This window comes from Citrus clementina, unplaced genomic scaffold (genome assembly GCF_000493195.1).
Source record: "Citrus clementina cultivar Clemenules unplaced genomic scaffold, Citrus_clementina_v1.0 scaffold_8, whole genome shotgun sequence".
NCBI classification, from domain to species: domain Eukaryota; kingdom Viridiplantae; phylum Streptophyta; class Magnoliopsida; order Sapindales; family Rutaceae; genus Citrus; species Citrus x clementina.
Genome location: NW_006262022.1, coordinates 2,639,309 through 2,663,684, shown reverse-complemented (window position 1 = coordinate 2,663,684; position 24,376 = coordinate 2,639,309). Strand labels below are relative to the sequence as shown.

At 35.9% G+C, this 24,376-nt stretch overlaps 5 protein-coding genes across 5 annotated transcripts; 2 read left to right on the top strand and 3 right to left on the bottom strand.

Moving 5' to 3' along the window:
- The first annotated feature begins 1,196 nt into the window (after positions 1-1,196).
- On the top strand, positions 1,197-2,865 carry LOC18033966. Its single transcript, XM_006422883.2, has 5 exons — positions 1,197-1,363; positions 1,496-1,554; positions 1,663-1,712; positions 2,313-2,458; positions 2,577-2,865. The coding sequence occupies exons 1-5, from the start codon at positions 1,344-1,346 to the stop codon at positions 2,776-2,778; spliced, it is 477 nt and encodes a 158-aa protein (XP_006422946.2). The 5' UTR covers positions 1,197-1,343; the 3' UTR covers positions 2,779-2,865.
- A 459-nt stretch (positions 2,866-3,324) lies between these two features.
- Positions 3,325-7,699, bottom strand: LOC18035076 (ADP-ribosylation factor 1). Its single transcript, XM_006422882.2, has 9 exons — positions 7,552-7,699; positions 7,366-7,467; positions 6,664-6,839; positions 5,663-5,766; positions 4,856-5,019; positions 4,334-4,404; positions 3,978-4,097; positions 3,693-3,811; positions 3,325-3,485 (listed from the first exon to the last, which is right to left on the bottom strand). Exons 1-9 carry the CDS (start codon positions 7,595-7,597, stop codon positions 3,398-3,400), a joined length of 990 nt encoding a protein of 329 aa, XP_006422945.2. The 5' UTR covers positions 7,598-7,699; the 3' UTR covers positions 3,325-3,397.
- A 93-nt stretch (positions 7,700-7,792) lies between these two features.
- LOC18035032 (sodium/proton antiporter 1) lies at positions 7,793-13,725 on the top strand. The gene is made up of 10 exons (XM_006422878.2): positions 7,793-8,324; positions 9,128-9,304; positions 9,441-9,569; positions 10,208-10,384; positions 10,612-10,718; positions 11,124-11,244; positions 12,110-12,171; positions 12,282-12,584; positions 12,692-12,986; positions 13,070-13,725. Exons 1-10 carry the CDS (start codon positions 8,070-8,072, stop codon positions 13,187-13,189), a joined length of 1,746 nt encoding a protein of 581 aa, XP_006422941.1. The 5' UTR covers positions 7,793-8,069; the 3' UTR covers positions 13,190-13,725.
- Positions 13,726-14,135: 410 nt separating this feature from the next.
- On the bottom strand, positions 14,136-17,203 carry LOC18035289 (D-3-phosphoglycerate dehydrogenase 1, chloroplastic). Its single transcript, XM_006422877.2, has 5 exons — positions 16,440-17,203; positions 15,610-15,986; positions 15,424-15,534; positions 15,221-15,316; positions 14,136-15,045 (listed from the first exon to the last, which is right to left on the bottom strand). The coding sequence occupies exons 1-5, from the start codon at positions 16,984-16,986 to the stop codon at positions 14,374-14,376; spliced, it is 1,803 nt and encodes a 600-aa protein (XP_006422940.1). The 5' UTR covers positions 16,987-17,203; the 3' UTR covers positions 14,136-14,373.
- A 5,280-nt stretch (positions 17,204-22,483) lies between these two features.
- On the bottom strand, positions 22,484-23,978 carry LOC18034646 (probable carbohydrate esterase At4g34215). The gene is made up of 2 exons (XM_006422876.2): positions 23,305-23,978; positions 22,484-22,944 (listed from the first exon to the last, which is right to left on the bottom strand). The coding sequence occupies exons 1-2, from the start codon at positions 23,857-23,859 to the stop codon at positions 22,744-22,746; spliced, it is 756 nt and encodes a 251-aa protein (XP_006422939.1). The 5' UTR covers positions 23,860-23,978; the 3' UTR covers positions 22,484-22,743.
- Between the last annotated feature and the right edge of the window lie 398 nt (positions 23,979-24,376).

Sequence of the window (24,376 nt, the reverse complement as noted above, 5' to 3'; positions counted from 1 at the left end):
TTATAATAATGATAGTAATAATAGTAATTAAAAATAAATAATAATAATCATTAATAAATTAATAACAATAGCAGCAACAACAATCATAGTAAATTTTATAATAATTAAAATAAACTTAATTAATAGTAATAATTAATAAATTAATAACAACAACAACAATAATAGTAAATTTTATTATAATAATAGTAAATTTTATTATAATAATAATAATAACAACAACAACAATAATAGTAACAATAATAACTGAATTTCATAATAATAATAAATTTTCAGTTTTTTTTTTCAATTTTCAAAGAGCGTATTTTGGGTATATTTAAAGTGTAGTGAGGATAATTTTGTCATTCTAGGGAATGGGTTCCCATTCCCAACCCCCTCTTAAGGAATCACAGCTCTAGTAATCAATCCAAAATTTATGTGAGGCTCACGAAATTCATTTTCATTCCCAACCTCAATTTAACAAGTAAACAAGTTATTTATTTTGATTCCCCCATTTCAATTCTCATTATGGGTAAATAAACACAGTATAAATTCTTTTATAACACTCTTCTCTTAATCCATACCCACGTGAGGAATTGTGAATTCGATCATTGTACTTTTAACCCATCTTTTCAACTTTATTTGTAATGAGACTTATGTAAATGAAATCCAATAATTTTTTTTTCTCTTATGTTTTTAGATTTTAGCCACACACATCATAGAAATAAATAATTATTTTTTGATATTTTATATCGTAAAGAGTGGACTATATGGTAAGCACTAAAATATGCATATCAAATTTGTAACACATTTTAAAAAATTGTTGATTCACTTCCTTACAGTCATTAAATAAATCAACTAAATATATATTTAATTACTATTTTTATCAATTATTTTCTTATATAACGTATGGATCAATGAATTTATATGTTTATTTATACGTCATCATATTATAAAATTATCAAAAATATACAAAAGCTTGGTTTTCATTTGTCTTTCTTTGAATCCATTCCTTCATGCGTTTGGCATCACCACTCCCTTCGATACTCGTGATTGGTTTTTGCGGTCTAGACGGATTTTATGGACTATCATGAGACAAATGGGTGATTTGGTAACCTACTTGTAACTTTTATAAACTACATGGGCAGATGTGATAAAGTTTAATCTTATTTTTGTAGTGGGCCAGAAACTAAAGCGCAGAATGTGGCCCAACCCAATCGATTTTGACCGGGCTGGCGCCATCACAAAGCGAAAAAGCCTCCCGTTCCGCTCTCTGTGTTTATCGTGTCCGTAGCTGATTATGAATCTAAAACCCTAATTTTGTTTTGCTCTGAAACCCCTTATCCCTATTCTGCTAGACTAAAATAATGGGAAAATCAAGCGCAAAGTAAGAATTAGTCGTTTTTTTTTTTTTTGGTTCTGTGGGATAATTAATATATAAATTTTGTGGGTTCATCCGTTGGTAGATAAAATTTTTGTTTTTTGGCTTACTTATCTTACTCAAAATAATTTGATGCAGAGCAGAATCATCGACTAAATCCGATCGCAAATTCGAAAAGAAGCTCCAGTTTTATTCCAGTGAGTTTGAATTCTAAAAACGATATTAAAAAAAATTAAAAATCAATAGTTTTATCTGTTAATTGACTGGAAAATTGCTAATTTATTTTTTGCTATCGTTTTGTGCAGAGGTTAGGGATACTGTTGCTTCCTTGACTGCCAAAAAGGCCATTACAAAGGTGATGATGTTACTTTCAAACTATTTTCTTTGTTTTTCTTCAACCATCTATTGAATTGCTGCTGTGTTTTTGAACTCCCTGAACCCCGAAAATGCACGTTTCTTTGAGCAACTTCCGCATGCTGCAACATTAGTACATGGAGAGATGAGGGGAAAGTGGTGTACTTTTCATGGAAAATTTTGACCAACGGTGTCATGTCAAGTAAAATTTCATTAAGGGAAAGCTTGAACCGAGTTGATATTTTTATTTCCTTTACTGAATTTGTTAATGACATAGCACACTTTGAGAGGACTAATAACTCGTGTTTGCACTTCATAAAGCAAAAGATTTCAAGGCAGACCAGTATCCTAGCCGATAGCTTTGGCACTGATACGCAGTTGAATTCTCTGTTGTTATGGAATGTTTAAAATATACGGCCTTTTCTTGACGTAGATGCATGATTATATCTTCATTTTGTATCAACTTTTATTTTAACAGCTATACCTCTCAACTTTTAATGATATAATGTGTGAATGCTTACCTTTAGCTATAAAATCGCTTTACCTTTAAAGTTATACATCATGTGTAGTATGAGCTAATAAAACTAATTTGTTTAAACAGAAGAAGAAGCTTAGAGGCCGACAAAAGAAATTGAAAGTATACAACCTCTCCACTCTCTCAGAATCCCTTCCAGAGTTAAAAGCTCCTCGGCAACCAATTCCAGCAGCCGACTTAAAGTTGAACTGCAAAGCCAGGCAAAAACTAATGTGCGTAGTTCAAGGCTATATTACCCTGTCAAATTTTCTTATGCCATATTATTTTTGTGCTTCACTTTTGTACTTGTCTATCATGACATAGAAGTAATGGGTGCGTTTTGATTAATAGATTGAAGGAAGGGAAACAGTTGAGCACAGTTCTCAACCATCCTGCTTTCCAGGTGGATCCATTGGCTGCCATTAATCAACATTTAGAGAGCACACAACGTGTTTCGGATGAGAAACCGAAGAAAAAGATGAATAAAAATGGAAGTAAAAAAAGAAAGGGGAAGTCAAAGACTTCAGATAGAGCTCAATCTATGGATGTCTGACTTATGAGTCCACGACTTGGAGAATATGCCAACCCCACCCCCACCCCCACCCCTGACCACCACCACCACTCCGCAACCCCCACAGAAGAGGAAATGTACTCTTTTGTATCTTCATTTGTTCATTATATTATCTTTTTTGAAATTATAAAACTGCACTATGTGTTGCAAAGTTTTGTGTTTGATTTATGATCAAATTTTGTGCATTGAACTATCATGAACGACCTTTCAAAAATGAAGGGGAAAAAAAACTATCACAAAGGACTGATCATCTTAAAATTGTGCATTGATTTTGTGCAGTTTTTGTATAACTTATTAACATGCCTGGTACAAGTCTACTCCACATCTTTTAGCAAATGCCATCGCAGCATCAATTCTTCTGCGGTTGATTATAACAGCATTATTCTTCATCAAATAAATAGCCGGCTTAAGAACTCTGTTTGCTGCTTGTCAACCAATGGTTCAAGCCATATACCAAGGGGCTGTTTAAGTACTTAATAGCTGTGTGATACATGCTTGGCCCCAACATTTTCCCAATTCTATCAAGAGAGATGAAGGCCTCGTTCAATCGGTAGAGTTAATCTCTCCATTTTTGTTAACGAAACCAGTGAAGCTGTGATGGTCAGTTTTTCACTGAGATATTGTTGGATAACCAATCAAGACCTTCATAGAGACCCTGGCCAGAGATTGCAGAACAACTCTGGATAGACCTGAATAAGAAGATTCACAAAACATCACCAATCAAAGCATTAGCTCTGCTGTCGCCATTCTATTCCCAGCATTTTAATTGTAAAATATATCACACGAATAAAATCTAGGAACTGATTATAATCACCCCAGCTTATAGACTACTAGTTTAGTATTTCAACAGATGTCCATCAGTCTGTGAAAAGCAATGATTAGAAGCTAGTTTTTACCAGCGACGCTGACCAAGAGAGTAAAGTTCAAGTTTATCCGCAACTTCAGCAGTAGGCATAACATTTGGTAAATCTTGCTTGTTGGCAAAGACAAGTAGTGCAGCATTGCTCAGCTCATTCTGCAAAATGGAAATGGGAATGCAAAAATTGGTCTTCATGCTCAGCGTGGAACTTGGAATGATCCAAAAAGTGAAATTCATCAAAGGGACTAAGATTATAGTGAAAGATTCTTCTAATATTGACAAGTAAACAAATTATTTTTTCAGAAATTATGAGCTTACTAACATCACTCAAAATCCGATGCAGCTCATTCCGAGCTTCTGAGATTCTTTCTCTGTCACTGCTGTCCACCACAAAGGTAAGTCCAAGTGTGTCCCGGAAGTAATGTCTCCATAACGCCCGTATCTGTTTACATAATAGAGCAAGATTAATCTTTGCACAATTTTCCCGTAAGGGAAATGAAACGTCAATCTCATTGAAATCTATATCAAATGAAATATTCTGTTATTTCCCTTATATTCAACCACATATACTTGCACCAGAAGTATCTTTTTGTAGAACCTCTGGAAATATGCAGCTCATTTAACTACTAATTCAAATATCTAACAATGGAAATGAATCAATGATATTAGCTTTAGTACCTTGTTTTGACCTCCTACATCCCAGACACAGAAGCTTTTATTTTTGTACTCGACTGCCTCTACATTAAAACCTGGCAATTAACAAATGAAGCAAGAGATCATCATTAACTTATTTGAAGATGGAAAATTTTGAAACGAGAGCAAATTAAGAAGAGAAATCACCCCGTTTAATGAAGGAAGAATCAACCCAGAAAGATCATCTTATATCTCAAAAGTATAATAGAATAAAATTTTGTGCAAAAACAGTTTTTCTGCTCAAATATACTAAGGTTTATTCCTTATTCTGGTCATTATTATATGGTTATAGTTAACAATGTTATAAATAAGAAGTTTATATGTTGTTCATAATGATTTTATGGATTTTATGCTAACAAATGTGAAGTCACCGTGTGGGAGACCAGTCAGACTCAAAGATGTAAATAAACAGAGAAAAAAAGAAACAACAGCTATATATAGGGAGAGAAAGAATCAGACGTAAAGGCTGAAAAAAATTATCAAAGCAAGAGTTAGAAGGGCAGACACCGATTGTTGGTGTAGTTGTAACGATTTCTCCAAGCTTCATCTTGTACAGAATTGTTGTTTTCCCAGAAGCATCTAGACCCACCATCAGAAGCTTAATTCTACATTGTGGAAAGAACCTCTTTGTAAGTCTAGATATGAGTTTGCCCATTGCACAATTGATCAAACTAAAGAAACATACTCGAAATCGAGAACAAAAATATGAAGAATTGATTTTCCGGTGTGACAATCTTCGAAGGTTTCAAAAGAAATGGCACTAGAAAGGTGAAGAGAATAAGTTCTGATAGAAGTAAAGAATGAAGCTGATTTGGTCTCTTGACTAATAGCAGTTGTTGCCAGGACAATTTAAAACAATAGTGGGACTAGACGAGATTCTGTCTGCTGTATGGCTGGAGGTTGAAATATAATATGCTCATAACTTTCCGAAAAGCCAAGCATACACTTGTCCATACATGAAACAAAGACTAAGCACCATGGATTGATTCTTTCGATCATCTTTTGCAATAGATCTTTAAATCAGAAACCAATCTAATCATTGCACCAGATGCTTTACTCGATTATCAGAAGTAATCTAACAGAAGCTCTTGCGTTAAACCAACTTTTGCGATATTGAGCGGGAGCATATGTAACAGTAAGTTAATTCATGTAATGAAACAAAAAAATTAGGAAAGTCTCAACATAAAAATTTCCATTATGAGTACATTTTTCAAGTGTCAGTTTGAGACAAAATTGCAATTAATGAACAAAAGATGTAGCTATTAAGTATCATCAGTAAGACTTTACAGACCAAAAAGCAACATCCAGTGTGATTAATTCTCAGAGGCAGATTGGAAGATGAATACTGCCGTTAAAACACCAACTAATGCTGTAACTGCCAAGGCTGCTGTTGGCAAGGGTGATGTAAGCCCAAAATTCTGCAAAACAAAAAATAGACATGGATGTAGTTATATAATTGCTCATAAGTGCTTTTATATTTTGAGTAGGCTTTAAGTGCTGAAATTAGGGACTCAGAGAATTTCAGGCATGGATTTGAAACCAACAAAATGGAGAACAGCAAAGAAATCATTAAATTGAAATCATTTGCCCAGGATTAGACCCATCAACTCATTATTGTCTTCGCCACCCTGAGTTTGGCATTTTCAGACAGTGGGTAAAAAATATGTCAATTATGTGTGTGAATTTATATTTTTCTTTTTCTCAGGAGGGGGGGAGGTGGGCGGAGGTATTCTGTGCCTGTACAATGTATTGCGAAGCTTCCATCCACTCTACATTCTAAGCTCTTCGACAAGAGTAGCTTCTTTGAGAAGCATATCTTTCAAGGGGACAAAACTTGTTAAAGCCTACTTTGTCTAAAGCACAGAAAGAGGAAGTGCTTTCTATTTGCTCTCTTGTGTGCCTGATATTGAAGCCCAAATGCATTAAAGCGAAAGGAGTAATTCACATCAGGCTAAAGGTTTCCTCCCAATTAGGCAATCAAACAATACATAAGCCAAGAATATTCTGGGTTCATTACTAATCAAGTCGATCTACCCTTAGCATTCTTTGTTTTTGATTTGTCTTTGTTTTTTTACCCAAAAAAAAAAAAAACTATATCATTTACTCAACTCCGTTATTTCTGGCCTTATATAAGTGTCTAGTATATTATCTGAACCGGATAGGTTTCTAATTCTTTGTTAACAATCAAACAATTCTGAGCTATATCACGTTAACTGGCCAAAACATCAAGAATGATACTTAAAACTTATGTTTGCATCTGAAAGGCAATAGTTTATTGGATCAGAATTAGAAAACACACAAAGAGCATGTCATACCTCCAGAAGTCCCTTGCCAGTTGATATTTCAACACTAATAGCCACTGCAAAGCCAACCATTGCAAGCCGACCCAGCCATACATCCAAACTGTTACGGCCCTTGGTACCCTGCTCACATCTTATTGTAACTGAAGTTGCTTTCTGCAAACACTTCCTTTGAGGAGAAATTCTCCATACTATTGAAATGAAAGACAGCATCAAGTATAAGACCAAATATCTTAACACTAATGGACATAGAAATGGTAAAAAAACATTTCTAGACATGCATTATATTGATTGCTATACAGTCCCAATTTAAAACAGAGCCTTCAAGAAAAGTGAATATCATTCGCAGCACAAAGATTTAAAGTACAGTTGCTAGTGCCATGCTTCTACTTGATTTCGAAAGCACAACTTCTAGTGTGCTTCAGGAAACAACCATTACCCCCCAACTAGTGATTCTATTCCAAAGAGCTGTGGAATAAAAGCCAGAACACCTAAATCCAAACCATAACTTGAAGCAAAACATTTAAGATCAATCAAAGCTCTAGGTCAGTGCGCAAAAAGACAGTTAGTCCAACTTCACATAAATATCTGTGGGTTCTTAATTCTTATGAATACGCAAGGTTTCCAAGACCTCATTAAACTGATAATATTGACGAGAATGTTATAGGCTTAGAGCCACAGCATATATTCATAACAAATGGAAGCAGCAATCCTTACAAAGTGGAGAGCCAGTGGCAAAAGTGGTCCCAATTCTAGCATGACTCGACGTGGGTAATCGAGAAATGGTGCGAGTCTTCGCCGAACTGAAAGCAAAAGCATCTGCAACATTAAAGACAAAAAACCAAGTATATGAGATTAGTGAAACTGTAAAACTTAGAGAAGGATACAGAGAAGAGAAGGTACCACTAACGGAGAGGGAAAGAGAAGCTGAGACTTGGGCTAACGCCATTCTTTGGTGAATTTGCAAGGCGAGAATGAACTAGACAACCTCTCAATATCTATCTAGTCTCTGTTGGAAAGATGACCAGGCATTTGAGAGAGTGAGAAATTGACACGTGTCTTGTTTTGTCCTTTTAGCTACACCAGAATTTTTATTCTAGAAGTAATTCAATAAGTTAATTTTGCATGACTATACATTCTTCCCTTTTACGAGGAGAAAATGTTCGACAAATACAAGAAAGTTATTAGTCACTACTAACACCACTCCTATTTCTACTAAAACCACACCAATTTTCATCTTGGAAATAGCCATTTTCATTTTAACCTCTTCCCCCCTTCTCATCTTTTCTCAGTCACTTCCATGCAACTTGTAAAACATTACAACAGAAGAAAATACCAATTAAAAGTTAAAGCCACTTCCTCTTTCTTCTTGTTCTTCCACCTTTCATTTTGATAAAATTTCTTTAAAAAGCTAATCTTTAATGGCTGCCTTATCAATAGGGACCCACCTCTCTCCACTGCAGCAATTCAAGAAACGTTCACTTCACTCTCCATCTCTCACTTCTGTGTCATCACTTCACTCTTTGTCTAGCTTTGATACTTATCAATGTAGAATTAGAGGTCCAAGATTGCTTGGCAATGGGGTTCTTGCAAGAGCTGAAGATAAGGCAAGAGAGTCTTCTTCTTCAATTCAACAAGAAGCTCAACAACAACCCAACAATCAAAAGCAGTTCCAGGTTCTCTTTTACATTCTTTGTCATGAAAAGTTCAAGTCTTTATGACTAGCCAGTTGCGCTTTCCTTCATGTTTTGCAAATTTTGTAGTTATTGATTGGCGATTTGATTAAGCATGTATAAAGACAGCTCAACTTTTTTGAATGTTTGTGTTCTTGTTCTCCTGGTTTTGGTAAATCATTTTTTTCTTACTCAATATTCAATTTTTAAGACAGCCCGTTTATCTATTTTGCTAATATATGAATTCGGATCAATATATTGTGTAGGCGTGGGTGAATAAGAAATAGCTCCTATTGTCTGTTAACGTTTTCATTTTTTGAGATTACCCATTTCTTTGTTTAGCTATTTCATGAATTTGGGTGAAGGACATTGGTTAAGCATGTGTAATTCTGGATTAAAAAAATTTATTAAGTGGTGTTAAAAGTTTTGATTAAATTCATGGGAGTAGTTTGGAAGTTTATTAATTTTTGAGGTTTTGCATCTTAATTTGAAATATTTTGCAGTCAGTTCACAGATGCAATCTTGGCCCATTAAGCTGAAAATTTAAGTTGTTTTTTGCTTAAATGCCAGCTTCAGATTGGCCGTCAGTTGCTGCAGGGCAATGTTGAAAAGCTATTCAATTGTTATAGCAGTGTCTATTTGTTTATGGAGTTCTGAGTTGAAGTATGTAACAAGTCCTACTTGGTTTTAAATTGTTAAGGAGTGAATTGGATGTCACTATGAAAAATGTTATTATCATTTATGCTGCATCTTGTGTCTTCCTGCCAGTTGTGTTGCTTCACATTGACCCTTTAGGTTGTAATCAGGAACTGGAATCATCATCTGGAACATGTGATCCTTTATGTTCACTTGATGAAACAAGCTCAAGTGATTTTGAAGCCAATTACCAACCAAAGACTGATTTGCTGAAGGCTCTTGCAGTGTTTGCAGCAGCTATCACAGGGGCAGTTGCAATTAACCACTCATGGGTTGCTGCCAATCAGGTTTATCTCCGTCTTGTCTGGGTTTTGTTTTCCAGGTTCATATGGCTTAGTTGTCTCTGAGTAGAAAAAGCACACATATTATTTTCAGTTGGTGTGTGACATGTTTTAGTTGATCTGATCGAGTTTCTGTAAATAGGATCTTGCGATGGCACTGTTATTTGGAATTGGGTATACAGGGATCATTTTTGAAGAGTCTCTGGCTTTCAATAAAAGTGGAGTAGGACTATTGATGGCTGTGAGCTTATGGATAGTGCGAAGCATTGGAGTAAGATTCATAATTTATACTAACCAGTTGAAATTACCACTGAGGTGGGAATATCATTTAGATGCTTACTCACAGTCCCTCTTACTATCAATTGCTTTCATATGTACCAAAACTTCATATATCTAATAAGGTTTAGCATGTATTCAACTTTGGCTTTTCATTCTGTTGATTCTCTGTTTTTCTTGGATATTTTATGAAGATCGAGAACCTATGTTGCCTATTGATTTTGTTTTACAATTATTTCCTAATTTTAATGGTTTTAATGGCTTTCTATCATAGAAATTAGTATGATAACACAATTAATGACTGCATGTTGTTCGAGGATTAACAAAATTTGAAGAATATCCATGGAGTTGTTGCTTCAAATAAGTTTTATTTACCATCTTCTGATTGTGCTGGCAACATTTCCTTTTACTTGATTTTCAATATTCATTATTGCTTGAACAGTATAATTAAGTACTTTTAATAAGACCAGTGTAACCTACGCTTCTTTAATGACACTTTATGTATTAATGACTAATTGCATTCATTCAGTTAGATCTATTTGTTTTGAGGTTTTCTTTTTCCTCTTAAATATGTATTCCCGTTTCTCTAGTTTTGGTGTTTGGAGTTTTAACTCATTTGAATTTCTTGAGTAGGCTCCTTCGACTGAAATTGCTGTGTCCGAGTTGTCTCGTGCATCTGCAGAAGTCAGTGAAATAGTTTTTTTCTTGCTTGGTGCGATGACCATTGTAGAGATAGTGGATGCTCATCAAGGATTTAAGCTGGTTACTGACAATATAACTACTCGAAAGCCTCGTACTCTGCTTTGGGTGGTGGGTGCTTTATTTCTGCTGCATGGCCATGTCTGCAAATGCTCTGTAACTAGAGACAAATTCCATATTGCATCTATTAAACCTTCTTTCGGTTCCCCATAACCATAACATGCTGTGAAATGAGGCATCTTGTGAAATACTTAGCAGTTTAGCCATCTTTTTTACTGTATGCTTCACAAATCGCCTCATGAATAAGGGCATTTGACCTTTTATTCTGAAAATTGCAGATTGGCTTTGTGACCTTTTTCCTTAGTTCAATCCTAGACAACTTGACATCTACCATTGTCATGGTTTCTTTGCTGAGAAAACTAGTACCTCCCTCAGAATACCGCAAGTAAGTTCTGGCTCTTATACATTCTTTGTGACATGCTAAAAAGTATTCTTGAGCACTTCCTGTTCCTGATGCTAGTCTTTATCATGTCTTGAAATTCATAATTTCCTACTCTATTTTTAATAAGATATTGTCAAATGTTTGGTAGTCTGAGTCTGATAATAGGGACATTTTTATGTTTCCAAAGACACCTTCATTCATTGTAGTCATCATCATATATTGACTTACATGGGTTTAAAATGTTCAATTTTTTGTGTAAATTGCTTCTGGCTTTTTCCTGCTTCCCTCTAATGGAATCTACTAAGTCAACTCTTTGTTAGTTCTCTTCAGTGTTCTGTTCTTTAAGAAGAAATGAACTATCGCTTGGCTCATTGAAGCTGCACTCACACATTTGGACTTCTTCTGCAGGCTTCTTGGAGCTGTTGTTGTAATAGCAGCAAATGCTGGTGGTGCATGGACTCCAATTGGGGATGTTACCACTACCATGTTATGGATACATGGTCAGATATCCACATTGCCAACAATGAAGGTCTTTTCTCTTCACTCTGTAGCCCAAACATCTGTTTAGTGGGGTTTATGCATGATAGTAACTGTATTGTCTGCTAAAAATATTCTTCGTTTTCTTGATGCATATTAAAAAAACTTTTAGAAAGTAGATAAAATGAACTTGGGAAGTTCTGGTGAAACTAGTGGACAGACTTTTTCTGGTTTTCAAATTGCTCACTGCTAATATAATAAGTATGACTAGGATATGATTCAAATTCAAAGAGTGCATTTCTGGTGACCTGATTGTGTTCTCAGATGCCTTGGTTAATTGAACTAGATATAGATGAGCCTTCTATGGAGCAGCTATAAATTGCAACTTTTATTCCCAGAAACAGAGCAACACTTTCCTCAAATGTGTTGATGTATACTTTCGTCTTACTCTGTCTCTCTCAAGGACCCTCCTTGTACAAGTCTGAGAAGTACTGCACAGGATCCTGCAATGAACCATCCAAGTTGAACCATGTAGCTGAAAGTTTGGATGGTTAAGTACAATTGCAAAGTTTTAGTTAACTCTGTTCCTAAAGTGAGTGGTGGAACTTACATTTCTTCAAATGTTAACTTTGAAGTAGGTTGAAATTAAGTGCTCACAGATTTGGAAAATTCTCTTCCTAACCGGCTTGATAATTAGAATGTGAAGATGAATCACAGTAAATCATCACATGTCAAGTATGAGGTTAGTGGAAGAGTTTAACACTACCCATGGTACATCTTAATGCGCTTGAAGTATACTCATCTGGGCATGCTTTGACGGTTTCACACGTGATATGGACATTAGATAAGCTGTTTAATTGCCTCCTTGGATACAATTTTATTTCACTGACATATTTAAATGTTTTCTGTGCTTGCAGAGTTTGTTTATACCTTCGGCTGTTTCTCTAGCTGTTCCACTGGCTTTTTTGTCGCTGACTAGGTACTTTTCTTGATTTGTTAAACCAAAGCCACGGAATTTGAACTTTGGAAAGATTTGGTTAGCGTCATCTCACAGGATTAAATGATATGAGTTTCTCTTCTTCAATTCAGTGAAGTTAATGGGAAGGGACAGGAATCTTCCAATGTTTTGGCATCTGAACAGATGGCTCCTAGAGGACAGCTTGTTTTCGCTGTGGGTATTGGGGCATTGATTTTTGTTCCAGTGTTCAAGGCACTAACTGGTTTGCCTCCTTACATGGGTATTCTGCTTGGACTTGGAGTTCTTTGGATCCTGACGGATGCTATTCATTATGGTGAATCGGAAAGGCAGAAACTGAAGGTACCACAGGCGTTATCACGGATCGACACACAAGGGGCCCTTTTCTTTCTTGGGATCCTTTTGTCTGTCAGCAGGTACAAAAACAAATCCTACCTGGTTCTCTGTTTCCCTTTAGGTACAGAAGATTGCAGTGTGCCATTAGAAGACCCCCAATTTGAAATTTGAAATTCTTGTTTTGCAGCCTGGAGGCAGCAGGTCTTCTCCGGGAAATTGCAAATTATCTTGATGCTCATATTTCAAATATTGACCTGATTGCAAGTGCAATCGGTGTCGTATCAGCGGTAATAGACAACGTTCCACTAGTTGCAGCAACAATGGGAATGTATGATCTTACCTCTTTCCCACAGGATTCTGAGTTTTGGCAGCTGATAGCATATTGTGCTGGTACTGGTGGCTCCATGCTTATTATTGGCTCTGCTGCTGGAGTTGCATTCATGGGAATGGAAAAGGTGGACTTCTTTTGGTATTTACGGAAGGTAATTGCTGAAGCTTTATGCTATCCTCTTGGATCAAAATTCCATTTTTTTATTTACTATAAGAGCCATTCTCCTTTGTATAGGTGAGTGGCTTTGCTTTTGCTGGTTATGCTACTGGTATTGCTGCCTATTTGGCAGTTAACAGCCTTCATTTCTCCCTACCCACAACTCTCGCACAGGCACCTTTCCTTCCCGGTTCCTAGATGATAGTGCTGAGGTTTGGACGTTCTCTTTCTGATCCCACCGACGGGGTAATGTATTTCTCAAAATGAGGCTTCGCACGAGATGAACACAGTGAAGAATGAGACTGGTAGAAGATGTTTGGCAATCTATGCATTTTTCTAATGGGGAATATAGAGAATTTAATGAACAGAAACAAAAGAATAACTAACGGTTATTATATTCAATAAATTGAGGTTTATTAGATCTTTATGCCCTCAAAGACGCATTATGACAAGTGCAAAATGTAATGTTGGTTCACAGTCCAATAGCATTTCTATCGTCTATTACCATAAAGGAACAGCTTGAGTTGCTCACCAAGGGCAGGCCTATCAGAGGAATATATGCTTTGCTCAAAGCAGGGATATTTGAACATTGTACCATATTTGAAAATTTTTTTATCAGATGAATCTTGAGGGTAAACGTCAAATGAAAAACAGAATGTCTATCTGAATAAAGTAGCATGGCTGAATGTTTTCTGCTATCGTCAAATACTCGAATTTCATCGATTGACTTTGACTTTGACTTTTTAGCAACGTGGAGTATTCTTCTTAAGGAAGATGATGGATGATCAAGCGACCGTAATCAAGCTGTGTTTGGTATTGTGGTTAGACAATCGTAAGTTAAAAATTGTTACACTAAAATATTTAATACACTTGCTAGTCTAATTTGGAGTTTTAGCCAAATCTTTTATTTTTTTAGTTACATTTTTTTTTAATTTAAAAATCATAGCACCTTAGCACAAAAAAGAGGACTTCAATATCTTTGTGTCATCTTTTGGCGAGCTTTAATCACGAGCAACCGAACTTAATTCCACATGTGATGTACGGTAATAAAATTGCTTCAGTTTTTTCCCGAGGGTTTTGTGAGAGTCAGTAAGCCTGAGAACCAATCATCCATGAAAGGAATCAAGAAATAAGCAGACTAAAGAAAACTTCAATTTAAGATGATAACAACTCGATTAAAGCACACAACAAACCCTTCTTCGCAAAGCACAATTAATTATTCATTTATCTTTCCTAAAACTGCCAGCCTAACAAAGAACAGTAAAATGAAAGTCCTAAGAATCGTGCACTACAATGCGGTAAAGACACCAATTTCTCTCTCTCCGAGGACGGAAAAAATAATAGCGTAAAATATTTGGATGTGGTGGTGACGCTGAGACACATTACAACTTAAGGAAAACAAACTCTTCTATGGCGGGAACATCGCCAATCTTTTTCAAAGTTTCTTTGCGGGGTTGTTCATCCACTCCAATTGCCATCACTGCATGCTTCCGCGGAGCAACCCTTCCAACACTCATGAAACTGACATTCACATTCTCACTTCCCAAAATACTTCCCACTGTGCCGATCATACCCGGCTGATCAACCTGTCTGCAGAGTATGATGCTGCCTTCCAAACTCACATCCACCTCAAAAGATCCTACCTTTGTCAAATGTGGAACTCCATCCTTCACTCGTCCCTCGACCTTGATCTCCCCAGACTCGGATATGGCACTGGCAAATTTTGATTCCACATTGGCAATCTGAACCTGGATGAATTCGAGTGGACTCTCAGGTGAACCATCTAGGAGAATTCGTTCTTCAGTTAACCGGAGGCCTCTCTGTTTGGCTGTGTAATCAGCATTAACTAAGTTCACAAAAACATCGGATATGGGCTCAATCAGACCCTTGGTGATCATGGCACGGAGCAATCTTGTGTCAAGGTCATCTGGGGCCCTCGAAGAAGCATACGACACTTTCACGGTTTTCACACCACTTCCTCCTGCTACCAGTTGGACAGCAAGCCGACCAAGTTTCTCAGCCAGTTCAACAAATGGTTTCAACTCTGTAAGGACCTGCAATTGAGAATAATGACAAGAAGTGAAAACTTATTCACCTTCAATCTTTTCTCCATCTTGCTAAGGCAGCCATTATTTGGATGTTGTTGAATAAAGGCTTTTTATTTGAGCTATGTTATCTCATCTGAACACTAAGATCAGGGAGAGTAAAACTGAGAACATAAGATAATACCTCAGCAGGAACCATTGGTGCATTAACTGCAGTGGCAGCAAGCTCTCCCTTCAAGGCTCCAACAACAGCCTCAGCAATTTCAATAGCAACTCCTTCCTGAAACCAAACCAAGCGATGCATGGTTAGATAACACTAAACACAGTTATAAAAATAAAATTAATACAAAAAAGGGCAGCATGCATCAAACTGATTATTAAACACACCTGAGCCTCCATTGTACTAGCACCAAGATGTGGAGTCACAGTAACCCTCTCATGCTGTACCAGCTTACTATCTGCTGGTGGTGGCTCCTCTGTGAAAACATCAAGAGCCGCCTGAAAAGAAGAGAAGCATCATTCACTCTTCTTGACAGCAAATACATTCATACTTCAAATTATGAGGAGGCTCACCTGAGCAACACGTCCAGAGTCCAGGGCTCTCACCAGAGCTTCTTCATCAATCACTCCTCCACGAGCAACATTAATAATTCTAACACCCTTCTTCATTTTTCCAAAAGTTTCATCATTGAGCACCTTTGAAGTAGCAGGCGTAAGAGGCATATGCAAAGAGATGAAATCTGCAGTCGCTATTGCTTCATCAAAGCTCACAAGGTCCACACCGATAGCACGAGCACGATCAGCTGGTGCATACGGATCATGTGCAATGACATGCATACCCAGACCCTTGGCACGACGAGCAACTTCTGATCCAACCTTTCCGAATCCCAATACAGCAAGTGTTTTACCCACAAGGGAGACACCCACATATTTGTTCCTTTGCCACTTTCCTAGAAATTAAAAAAAGATAAAAATAAAAGAACATTTCAAGAAACCAAACCTCCTTACACCAAAGTAGTAAACTATAACTCTACATTTTGTACTATCCTAATCGCAGATATGTTAGATACAGATGCTGTGAATTTACAGTTGCTGCATAAAGATCCCACCAGATCTCACAGTGTACTATAAGTTCCCATCAAGTCAATAAAGATGAGATAAAAAATAAAAACAATTTTTTTTCATTGTTTCGAGATTCTAAATCGGTTTTTCAGATTCTATTGGAACTTGTTAAGACTTTTGCTAATTATCACTCAAACACGACAATACATTTTACTTAAAAATTGCGCCTTTTCTTACTTTATAAACCCAAAGTTGGTCATTTAGCTTTTTAAATCTCCAACACGTTCGATATAATGCGGCAAAGAAACTCAAAAAGAAAACAATAAGCTATAAAAGCTCACCAGCCTTAACAGAGGCATCAGCCTGGGCGACATTTCTAGCCATGGCAGCCAAAAGCGCGATCCCATGCTCAGCAGCCGCAACGGTATTCGCCGTCGGCGCGTTCACAACCAAGCAACCAAACTCAGTAGCCGCAGCCAGATCCACATTATCAATACCAACACCGGCTCTCCCAACGACCTTCAACCTTCCAGCTGACGACTCGAACACGTCGCGATTGACCTTCGTGCCGCTGCGCACGATCAGCGCGTCGCAGAGCGAGATCTTCGTGCAGAGCTCCTCTGGCGACAAGTTGTATGCGCAGTCCACGTTGGCGAACTCGTTGAGAAGATCCAAGCCGGCCTGTCCGAGCTTCTCGGCGATCAAAACGGTCGGTTTTGAGGAGATGCCGTCGGCGGCGGCGGATGCGATTATTACGAGCCGCGGCGGGGCCCGCTTGTGGTTGAAGGAGACGGAGAATAGAGGGGAAAGAGAGTGTTTGGAAGACAGTGATAGCTTGAGGGAAGGCTGACGGAGGGAGGCAGCGCAGGAGGCTGCTGACGTGGCCATTTTTCGGGGTGGTTAAAGCGGCGTCGTATGGGGAGAGGGAGTGCAGTGGAGCGAGAGCGGGAGAGATGTATGGAGAAATATGAATTTATAATAGTGGCGTGTTTGGATGGTTGGTGAGATGGTGAGTGAGGCAGCAAACGAACGAGGGTTTTGTTCAGGTGTTGGTGTGAACCAGACACTGAAATCAGGGTTTATGCAAGCGTGTGTTGTGTTTTGCGCGTGGTTGTGGAGGTGGTAAAGCCTCATTTGCTCTGTTTTTTCATCTTGTTTTAGAAAAGTTGGTTTTGGTTTCCTTAATTATTAAAAAAAAAAAAAGTTTTCGTTTGGTCGTGTATATTTTAGAATTTGTAATTTTTGACATTCTAATCTTAATCTAGAATAGTTTCTTTAAAATTTTTTTTATCTAAGCTAAAAACGTAATATTTACATTATTTGAATGATCAGTTCATTTATTTTTCTTATATATTTTTATATATGTTTACGTTTGAACTCATTCATTTTTACATATTTAATCATTTTTAAAAAATATTTTATTTGTAATTTTCATCATACAAGAGTTTCATGATAAATTTTATATATTTCACACTAAATAAAACTTTCACATCAATCATGGAATCATGATGGCACTAAGGCATAAATCTAAGTCTTGCATTATCAACATATCATTTGTTATATAACTAAGATGTTTTTGTTAACCGAAAAAATAATCTAGTTGATATAACTTCATGTAACGAAAGTAAAAGTTCAAGATAGGAGTTACATTTTATTAAGGAGTGTTTTTTTCAAGGAATTCATTAAATTTAAGAGATTACTAATTATTGGAACATTACACAATATGAGATTCCCTTTTAGTAATTGCCGACATCTTATTATAACCTCACCAAATGAATAGTTCACATGCACCACACGTCTTTTGCTTCCTCTCTCAAGCAAGACTTATAAGTCAACAATATGTCGTCTCTCCGTATAATTCCTCTATTGCGAATACAAGATCTCTTTTATTTAAAGGACTAGGTACAACGTCTCCCAAATTAAAAAATGATCCCAAGGTTATAGCCTCTAGTGTAGAATCCCTCTATTGATCCAATGACCTTCACTCTTGTGAATGTTGGATCAACGAACCACCAAATAATCAAAACCACAAATGAAATATAAAGATTGAACATTTTATTTAGGATACAAAGCAATGTGTGTGTGCGTGCATTCATTTAGTATAATTTTATTTATGGCACTGGCAATTAAAATAAAAAATGGTATTAATTCAAAGCAAAATAATTATAATGTGTGTGTGCGTGCATTCATTTAGTGTAATTTTATTTATGTGATTCATTATACTCTTGTCCTACAAAATTTTTTAAAAATCTTTACATGTTTGTCTAATAATTTATTAAAGCCCAAAATTTTTAATCTGGATAAACCAACAAAAAAAAAGTAATTCACATTTGCCTTTTAGAGCAAAAGACCAAATTAACCGGATTATCTAATTCATTTAACATTTAATTAAATATAGCAAATAATTGAAAAATATACTTCATTATTTTATGTTAAATTAATCATCCTAAACAATATAAAGATTAATTAAATGTAAGAATATATATATATATATATATATATTTGATTGTAGTATTAATCTCTTAAGTTATTAAAAAAATAAAATATCCATTTTAATACAATATATTTTACCTGCAATGTATTAACTATGTAGTTTTTTTAATCTTTCATCTTATTCCTTATTTTAATAATTTAAGAAATTACTTTTTAATTATTATTTATATATATAGAGAGACTATAATATAATATATTTTATAAATAATATATTACATATATTTTTAATTTATCTTTATTTTTAACATAGCTAAAAATCACTATTTCAAATCTGAATCGTACACATAAGCTATGGGTGGTTAGATGTATTTAATTATACCGGAAGCAATTTTTTAATACGTGATTAGGTCAAAAGGTTGGTGGCTTTGGTGGGAGAAAGGAAATCACTCGCTGTCGACGCTGCTTGTATTCGCGTGAACTACACTTTCTAGCACATGAAGATCTCGGTATGACAGTATCAAAGGATCTAGGATCCACACTTGTGGGACCCAAAACGGCATATGCGGTTGGGGTTGGTAGGTAAAGAGTTTGGGGGAATTATCACGTACCCCTCCCCATGTTTTGTGGTATTTCAATTAAATTAATGGCGTATTCAGAAAATGCACCAACCTCCCTCCTCAGCGGTTGAACATAACATTAGACCAAATTCATAGGGCAAAAGGGTGTATCAATCATTTTACATTCTACAAACAAAATAAAATTTGAAATTATCAATTTATGGATTTTACTAATTAAGATAACCCCTCATTAATTAATCAAGTGATAAATCACTTTTCAATAAATTTTCATTTTCCTTTCCATCATCTTAGTTACAAATCACAATTTAAATAGAATTCAATGAATTTTTAGTTGTAAACGCATTACCATTGACCCAAAAAAAAAACAAAAATCCTGTTGAGTCAGAGAGGGGAGTTAAGTGCCAATCTCTGAATTCCTGCCATTTAAGTAATAAATCATGAAACCGTGGGGAAGGTCAGTGACAATACCCCAGAGTTCAAAAAGATTGCTTTGCCTTTGTTTTATCGAGGAATTTCAAGGGAAAAGTAATAATTTCTGAAAAGACATTTGTTGTAGTGCTAATCAAACTTTATTAAACACTATTTTTTTTTATTAAGTAAGCTTAATAAAGAATTAATATTTTTTAATATTAGATATTTCTCATTGTCAAAAATGCTCCTCCACTTGTCCGCCGGCTGGCTCAACGAGAAGAAAAACAGACACGAGGATAATTAATGGACGTGAAAAGTTGGTTCGTCTGGACTGGGGAATGATGCGGGTGATTACTGAGAGCACGCATCAATCAATACGATCTTGGCCGAAAAAGGCAAAACTGTCCCTACCTTTTTGGTGATTCTCATGCTAGCAGCCATGGGATAGACATTATTTGCAGGCAGACCTTGGCTCACTAAGCGGCCATTTCCTTCATTGAATTCTATAATCTTTACAGTAATATTATTATTCCTATAAAGTCGTTTAATTTTTATTTTTTTCTAAGTTTATTCTTGGGAAAATAAAATTGAATGGGAAATTTATAAAAATAAACTAAAAATTTTGGTAATTTTTAAAAATTAACCACCCTAAGTTTTTCTATCTTATCTAGCCATATAGTAATTTATGTACCTAAATGTTTCCAGATGTATCAATAAAATGCCTAACAAATCACATTCTCAACCAAAACTCACCACCCTTTACTCAGCAAATCATCAATTGGAAAACAAGAAATTAAGGTTAGTATTTGTTTTTAAACAATGTGTATTGTTATCTTTAAATTATTTAAAATTTACGTGGATATTTTAAGTAAAAATGAGTTAGGAGACGAATGTAGAAAATGTCAGACAAACCCTTGTTGCATATTAAGGTTTTGCGACAGGCTTATATCGCACAACTTCAATGTGCAACAAGTTCCTATCCCACGTGCGATAGGTGTCTATCCCATGTGTTACAGGTGCATGTCGCACATTTAGGCATTTTTTAAGTATTAATTTTTTAAATCTTTTCTTAATTATTTAGGTTTAATGGAGTCATTTGTTCTTCAAATGTGTTTTGATAAATCACGAGAAATTGACAAATGGTTTGTTATAGTCAAGATGTTCTACCCAACTCATACATTCACTACTTATGGATGTACTTGATGATGAAATGGTAAGAATTCTGTTACATATAAGTTCTAATTCGGTGAACAAGGGGTGTAACCCCATTTTTGTTACCAAATCTCCTAAAGTAACAAATTAAGAGCCTATTGAAGAAGAGAATAGTGTTACACTAGTGACTGCTGAAGAAGAGGTGTTACCACTGACGACATCACTAAAACAAGATTACTTTCCTTTCCAATACACCACTGTCAAAATTTTCATTATATACTCGATTCCCTTTTTAGACCAGATGGATTACAATTTGCCTACAACTTCTTGGCCATTGTATTTATGGCAAAATTTAAATTTTATTTGTTATTAACATTCATTAACCTCGAAATATAAATTAAAAACTATACATACATTATTGTGTTTTTGAGCGACAGGCGCCTGTTGCACGAGAGACAAGCGCATGTTGCACAAGAGACAAACTTAAAAAAACATAGTTGATGTGTCTTTGAGCAGTGGGTACTTGTTGCTTGTGCAACAGACACCCTATCGTTTACAAACACAGCAATGTTATCACTGCCTATTTATGCGACAGGCTCCTGTCACACAATAACAAAGTGAGTATTTTGGTGTAACAGGTGTCTACCGTCGAAAACAATTGTTGTGTTTTTCCATTTGTGCGACAATGTCCCTAAGGCACCATCAACCTTAATCTATAAAAAATGAGACAAATAAAGTTTAAGAGGCATTTTATCAAACATCTAACATGCCACTTGTAATATAGAAACTTGACACAAAATAATATTCACCAAATGCTCATCTATCATGAAATATACATAAATATGAAACTCAACTACAAACAAATTGATGGTTCAATATTATGGAAAAGAAAAAGTTCCTTACTTTAATGTCAAAATCTTGAGATGCAACCGTCCAATCACAAAAAAAAAAAAAAAAAACCACTGTCCAATTGTCGAAAATGTAGCTGCATCCTGCTTGCCGAAATTGATGCTACCATCAAAAGTCTATTGAGTCACCATCGATTTTGCAGGAAAAGCAATAATGAAAGAGGATGATCAAGTTGCCGCGAGTTTTGGGAGATAAGAGAAAGTGAGTTGTTCGTTTCAAAGCCAATGGTTGTTTAGTCCAAAAATTAGGGTGGCTATTTGTGAAAATACCTAAAGTTTTAGGTTATTTTTATAAATTTCACAAATTGAATCGAGAGAAAATTATTTAATGACAAATAAATTTCAGAGATCAATTTATATGGAAGATCTATTTTGATATTAGTTGTAAGAACTCAATGAGGCAAATAAATGTCTCAAGTGGAGCTATGAGGTTATATTTGGAAGACAAGATTAGATTGAATTAATTTTTAATATTAGATTGGATTAAATTAGATTGAAATAAACTGGATTATTATGTTTTACTTGGTGTAATGTCGAACAACACTACAACAATGTTATCTTATGTTTGATATTTTATAAGATTGGATAATAAAAATGATAATAATTAGTATAGAAAGTGAAATAAATCATGCTTAGATTTTGACAATGACTTTTGAACAAAGTTTTACTATCTATAAATGAAATCAATTTGAAAAAAAAAAACAAAAAAACAAAGCTAGCCACTAATTCAATAATATTTTACATTTCAATATTTAACCACCTGGCATAAACATTATTTACACTACACAACATTATTATAAATCTCAACAACAATTCAATCTAAATAAGATATAGTTTATCATGTAATATATTTAATTACATAAATATAAATGAGTATAAAGTATTAGATACATTAATAATGTTACTAACAAAATTATATTGAGTATCATTTGTAACCAATATTTTATAGTCACCCACAATCCAAATCTAATGTATATGATTAGTTACCAATAAATTAAAAAAATATATGATTAGTAATCCAAGAGCTCATATATGATCGTCATAGCTTAGCTCCTCGCAAACTTATTAAATGCTTTGGTCTAGGCACATTTGTTATTGAAAATTTCCCAAACAGAGTAGATTAGCTTACCAATTAGAGTCAACGCCTCCAAACATTTGTAAGATTAATCTGATCCAGCAAAATGCTTCAAGTACGCCTCGGCCAGCATGTGACCTAACTTAACCTGAGCTTCCGTGGTAAGGTGGAGGTGATCTTCTTTGAGATGCAATCCCTTGGCATCGACACACACAACATTTTGAAGATTGATCCCCAGTTGCGCTTCCCTTACTTTCTCTTTGTACTTGTCTCCTGAAGCAAGCGCTACCTGCACAACTTTTCCCCATTCAATCAACAAACAAAAACAAATGTATTTCTATGATTGAAACGAAATGTACCTGAAGGCTGAAGTAATATGGCTGGTCATAGGTAAATAAGGCCATAGACCCTATTTCTGGGTATACGAATTTTGATTGACCCTATACTGGGTGTTTCTTAAATCAAAATAACTTAAAAGTGATTTAGTATATTATATACTAAAGACATTTTGGTCTAAATTTAATGCGTTATATACATTGATAGATATTGCAAAATTAACACATTTAATAATGGATACCTCTTCATTGAACTAACTATATATGTGTATTATTTGATAGCAGATTATAAAATTAGAAAACCTCACAGTGACCTGAATTATAGGGAGTGAAGGCAACTCAAGATCTTCCCTGACATTACTAATGAATGCCTCCATGTTCTGCTGGTAAGCCTCGGCATCGTGATCCGTCGACGCGTCACTCTCCCCTTGGTACCACAACAAAGCCTTAATCCCTCCGCCGCTCTTGTTCACACTCTCTTTACTCCTCGCCACCATACTCTCGTACAACTCCTCTCCACGGGCCCACTCTTTGATGGCGGTTCCCCCCACCGCACACGGCACCAGCCCCACTCGCTCCCCCTCCGCACGCGCAACGACCGCATTGGCGAAAGACATCCCGGGCCCCACGCCGCAGGCCTTCTTGGTGTCGATGTCCGCGTGGAGAGGCTCACGCGCCGGCTCCCAGTGGAGCTTGGAGCTGAAGCGGAGAATGGAGGGGTGAGGTTGGCACTCATGCGGGACTACCCCGTCCCAGTGGTGGTGCTTCGTTACACCGCCTCGGCCTGCCATGTTGCTCTGCCCAGATAGGATGAAAATCTGGGTCGGGTTTTGGATGTCCGATTTCTGGCCTGGGTTGGGAGCTTCCATATTTTACTTTTGGTGATCGAAAACAAGGCGTAACGTGAAGCAGCGTTGACCGGTAGTTGGTTTAAGCCTTTTAACGGGTAAGTTTCTTTGCTTCAATTCTACGGAATCCAATCACAACTGCAAAAATAATTGTGAACGGCGGACTGTGGACCCCAAGATGTAATCCTATATTTGACCCAAATTAAAAGCCCAAGTTGAGTCCAATTCCTCTGTGAAGATGGGCTTAGTCTCATTTCCTTATCATCATTTGCTCTGCTCACATAGCAAAAGAATTCAACCAAGAATTTTCATCTGTGACTCCTATGAATTTTCAGTATGTCTAAAGCACCAAGTAAATCATACAACTGAATAACACTATCTGTTTATGTTTTAAAAAAAATAAAAATAAAAAAGGACTTTTTTCACAAATCAATAATTAACTTAAATGAAAATGCACACGTATAAAATATTCTTTTCAACTTTTTCGAAGTTTCAACTTAGGTAGAACGATGATCATAAAAATTGATAATTTTAAAAT

Bases quoted from the DNA above. Each gene is read 5' to 3' on its own strand.
- LOC18033966 (XM_006422883.2), top strand. From the start codon at position 1,344: ATGGGAAAATCAAGCGCAAA. The intron at 1,364-1,495 runs GTAAGAATTAGT...AATTTGATGCAG, and splicing joins ATGGGAAAATCAAGCGCAAA to AGCAGAATCATCGACTAAAT. The intron at 2,459-2,576 runs GTGCGTAGTTCA...TTTGATTAATAG, and splicing joins AAAGCCAGGCAAAAACTAAT to ATTGAAGGAAGGGAAACAGT.
- LOC18035076 (XM_006422882.2), bottom strand. From the start codon at position 7,597: ATGGCGTTAGCCCAAGTCTCAGCTTCTCTTTCCCTCTCCGTTAGTG. The intron at 7,468-7,551 runs GTACCTTCTCTT...TTAATGTTGCAG, and splicing joins TCTTTCCCTCTCCGTTAGTG to ATGCTTTTGCTTTCAGTTCG. The intron at 4,098-4,333 runs GTACTAAAGCTA...TTATGTAAACAG, and splicing joins ATGTAGGAGGTCAAAACAAG to ATACGGGCGTTATGGAGACA.
- LOC18035032 (XM_006422878.2), top strand. From the start codon at position 8,070: ATGGCTGCCTTATCAATAGGGACCCACCTCTCTCCACTGCAGCAATTC. The intron at 8,325-9,127 runs GTTCTCTTTTAC...GGTTGTAATCAG, and splicing joins ACAATCAAAAGCAGTTCCAG to GAACTGGAATCATCATCTGG. The intron at 12,172-12,281 runs GTACTTTTCTTG...TCTTCAATTCAG, and splicing joins GCTTTTTTGTCGCTGACTAG to TGAAGTTAATGGGAAGGGAC.
- LOC18035289 (XM_006422877.2), bottom strand. From the start codon at position 16,986: ATGGCCACGTCAGCAGCCTCCTGCGCTGCCTCCCTCCGTCAGCCTTCC. The intron at 15,535-15,609 runs GTGAGCCTCCTC...TCTTCTTTTCAG, and splicing joins ACTCTGGACGTGTTGCTCAG to GCGGCTCTTGATGTTTTCAC. The intron at 15,046-15,220 runs GTATTATCTTAT...TCTCAATTGCAG, and splicing joins CACCAATGGTTCCTGCTGAG to GTCCTTACAGAGTTGAAACC.
- LOC18034646 (XM_006422876.2), bottom strand. From the start codon at position 23,859: ATGGAAGCTCCCAACCCAGGCCAGAAATCGGACATCCAAAACCCGACC. The intron at 22,945-23,304 runs GTCACTGTGAGG...AAAGTTGTGCAG, and splicing joins CTTCACTCCCTATAATTCAG to GTAGCGCTTGCTTCAGGAGA.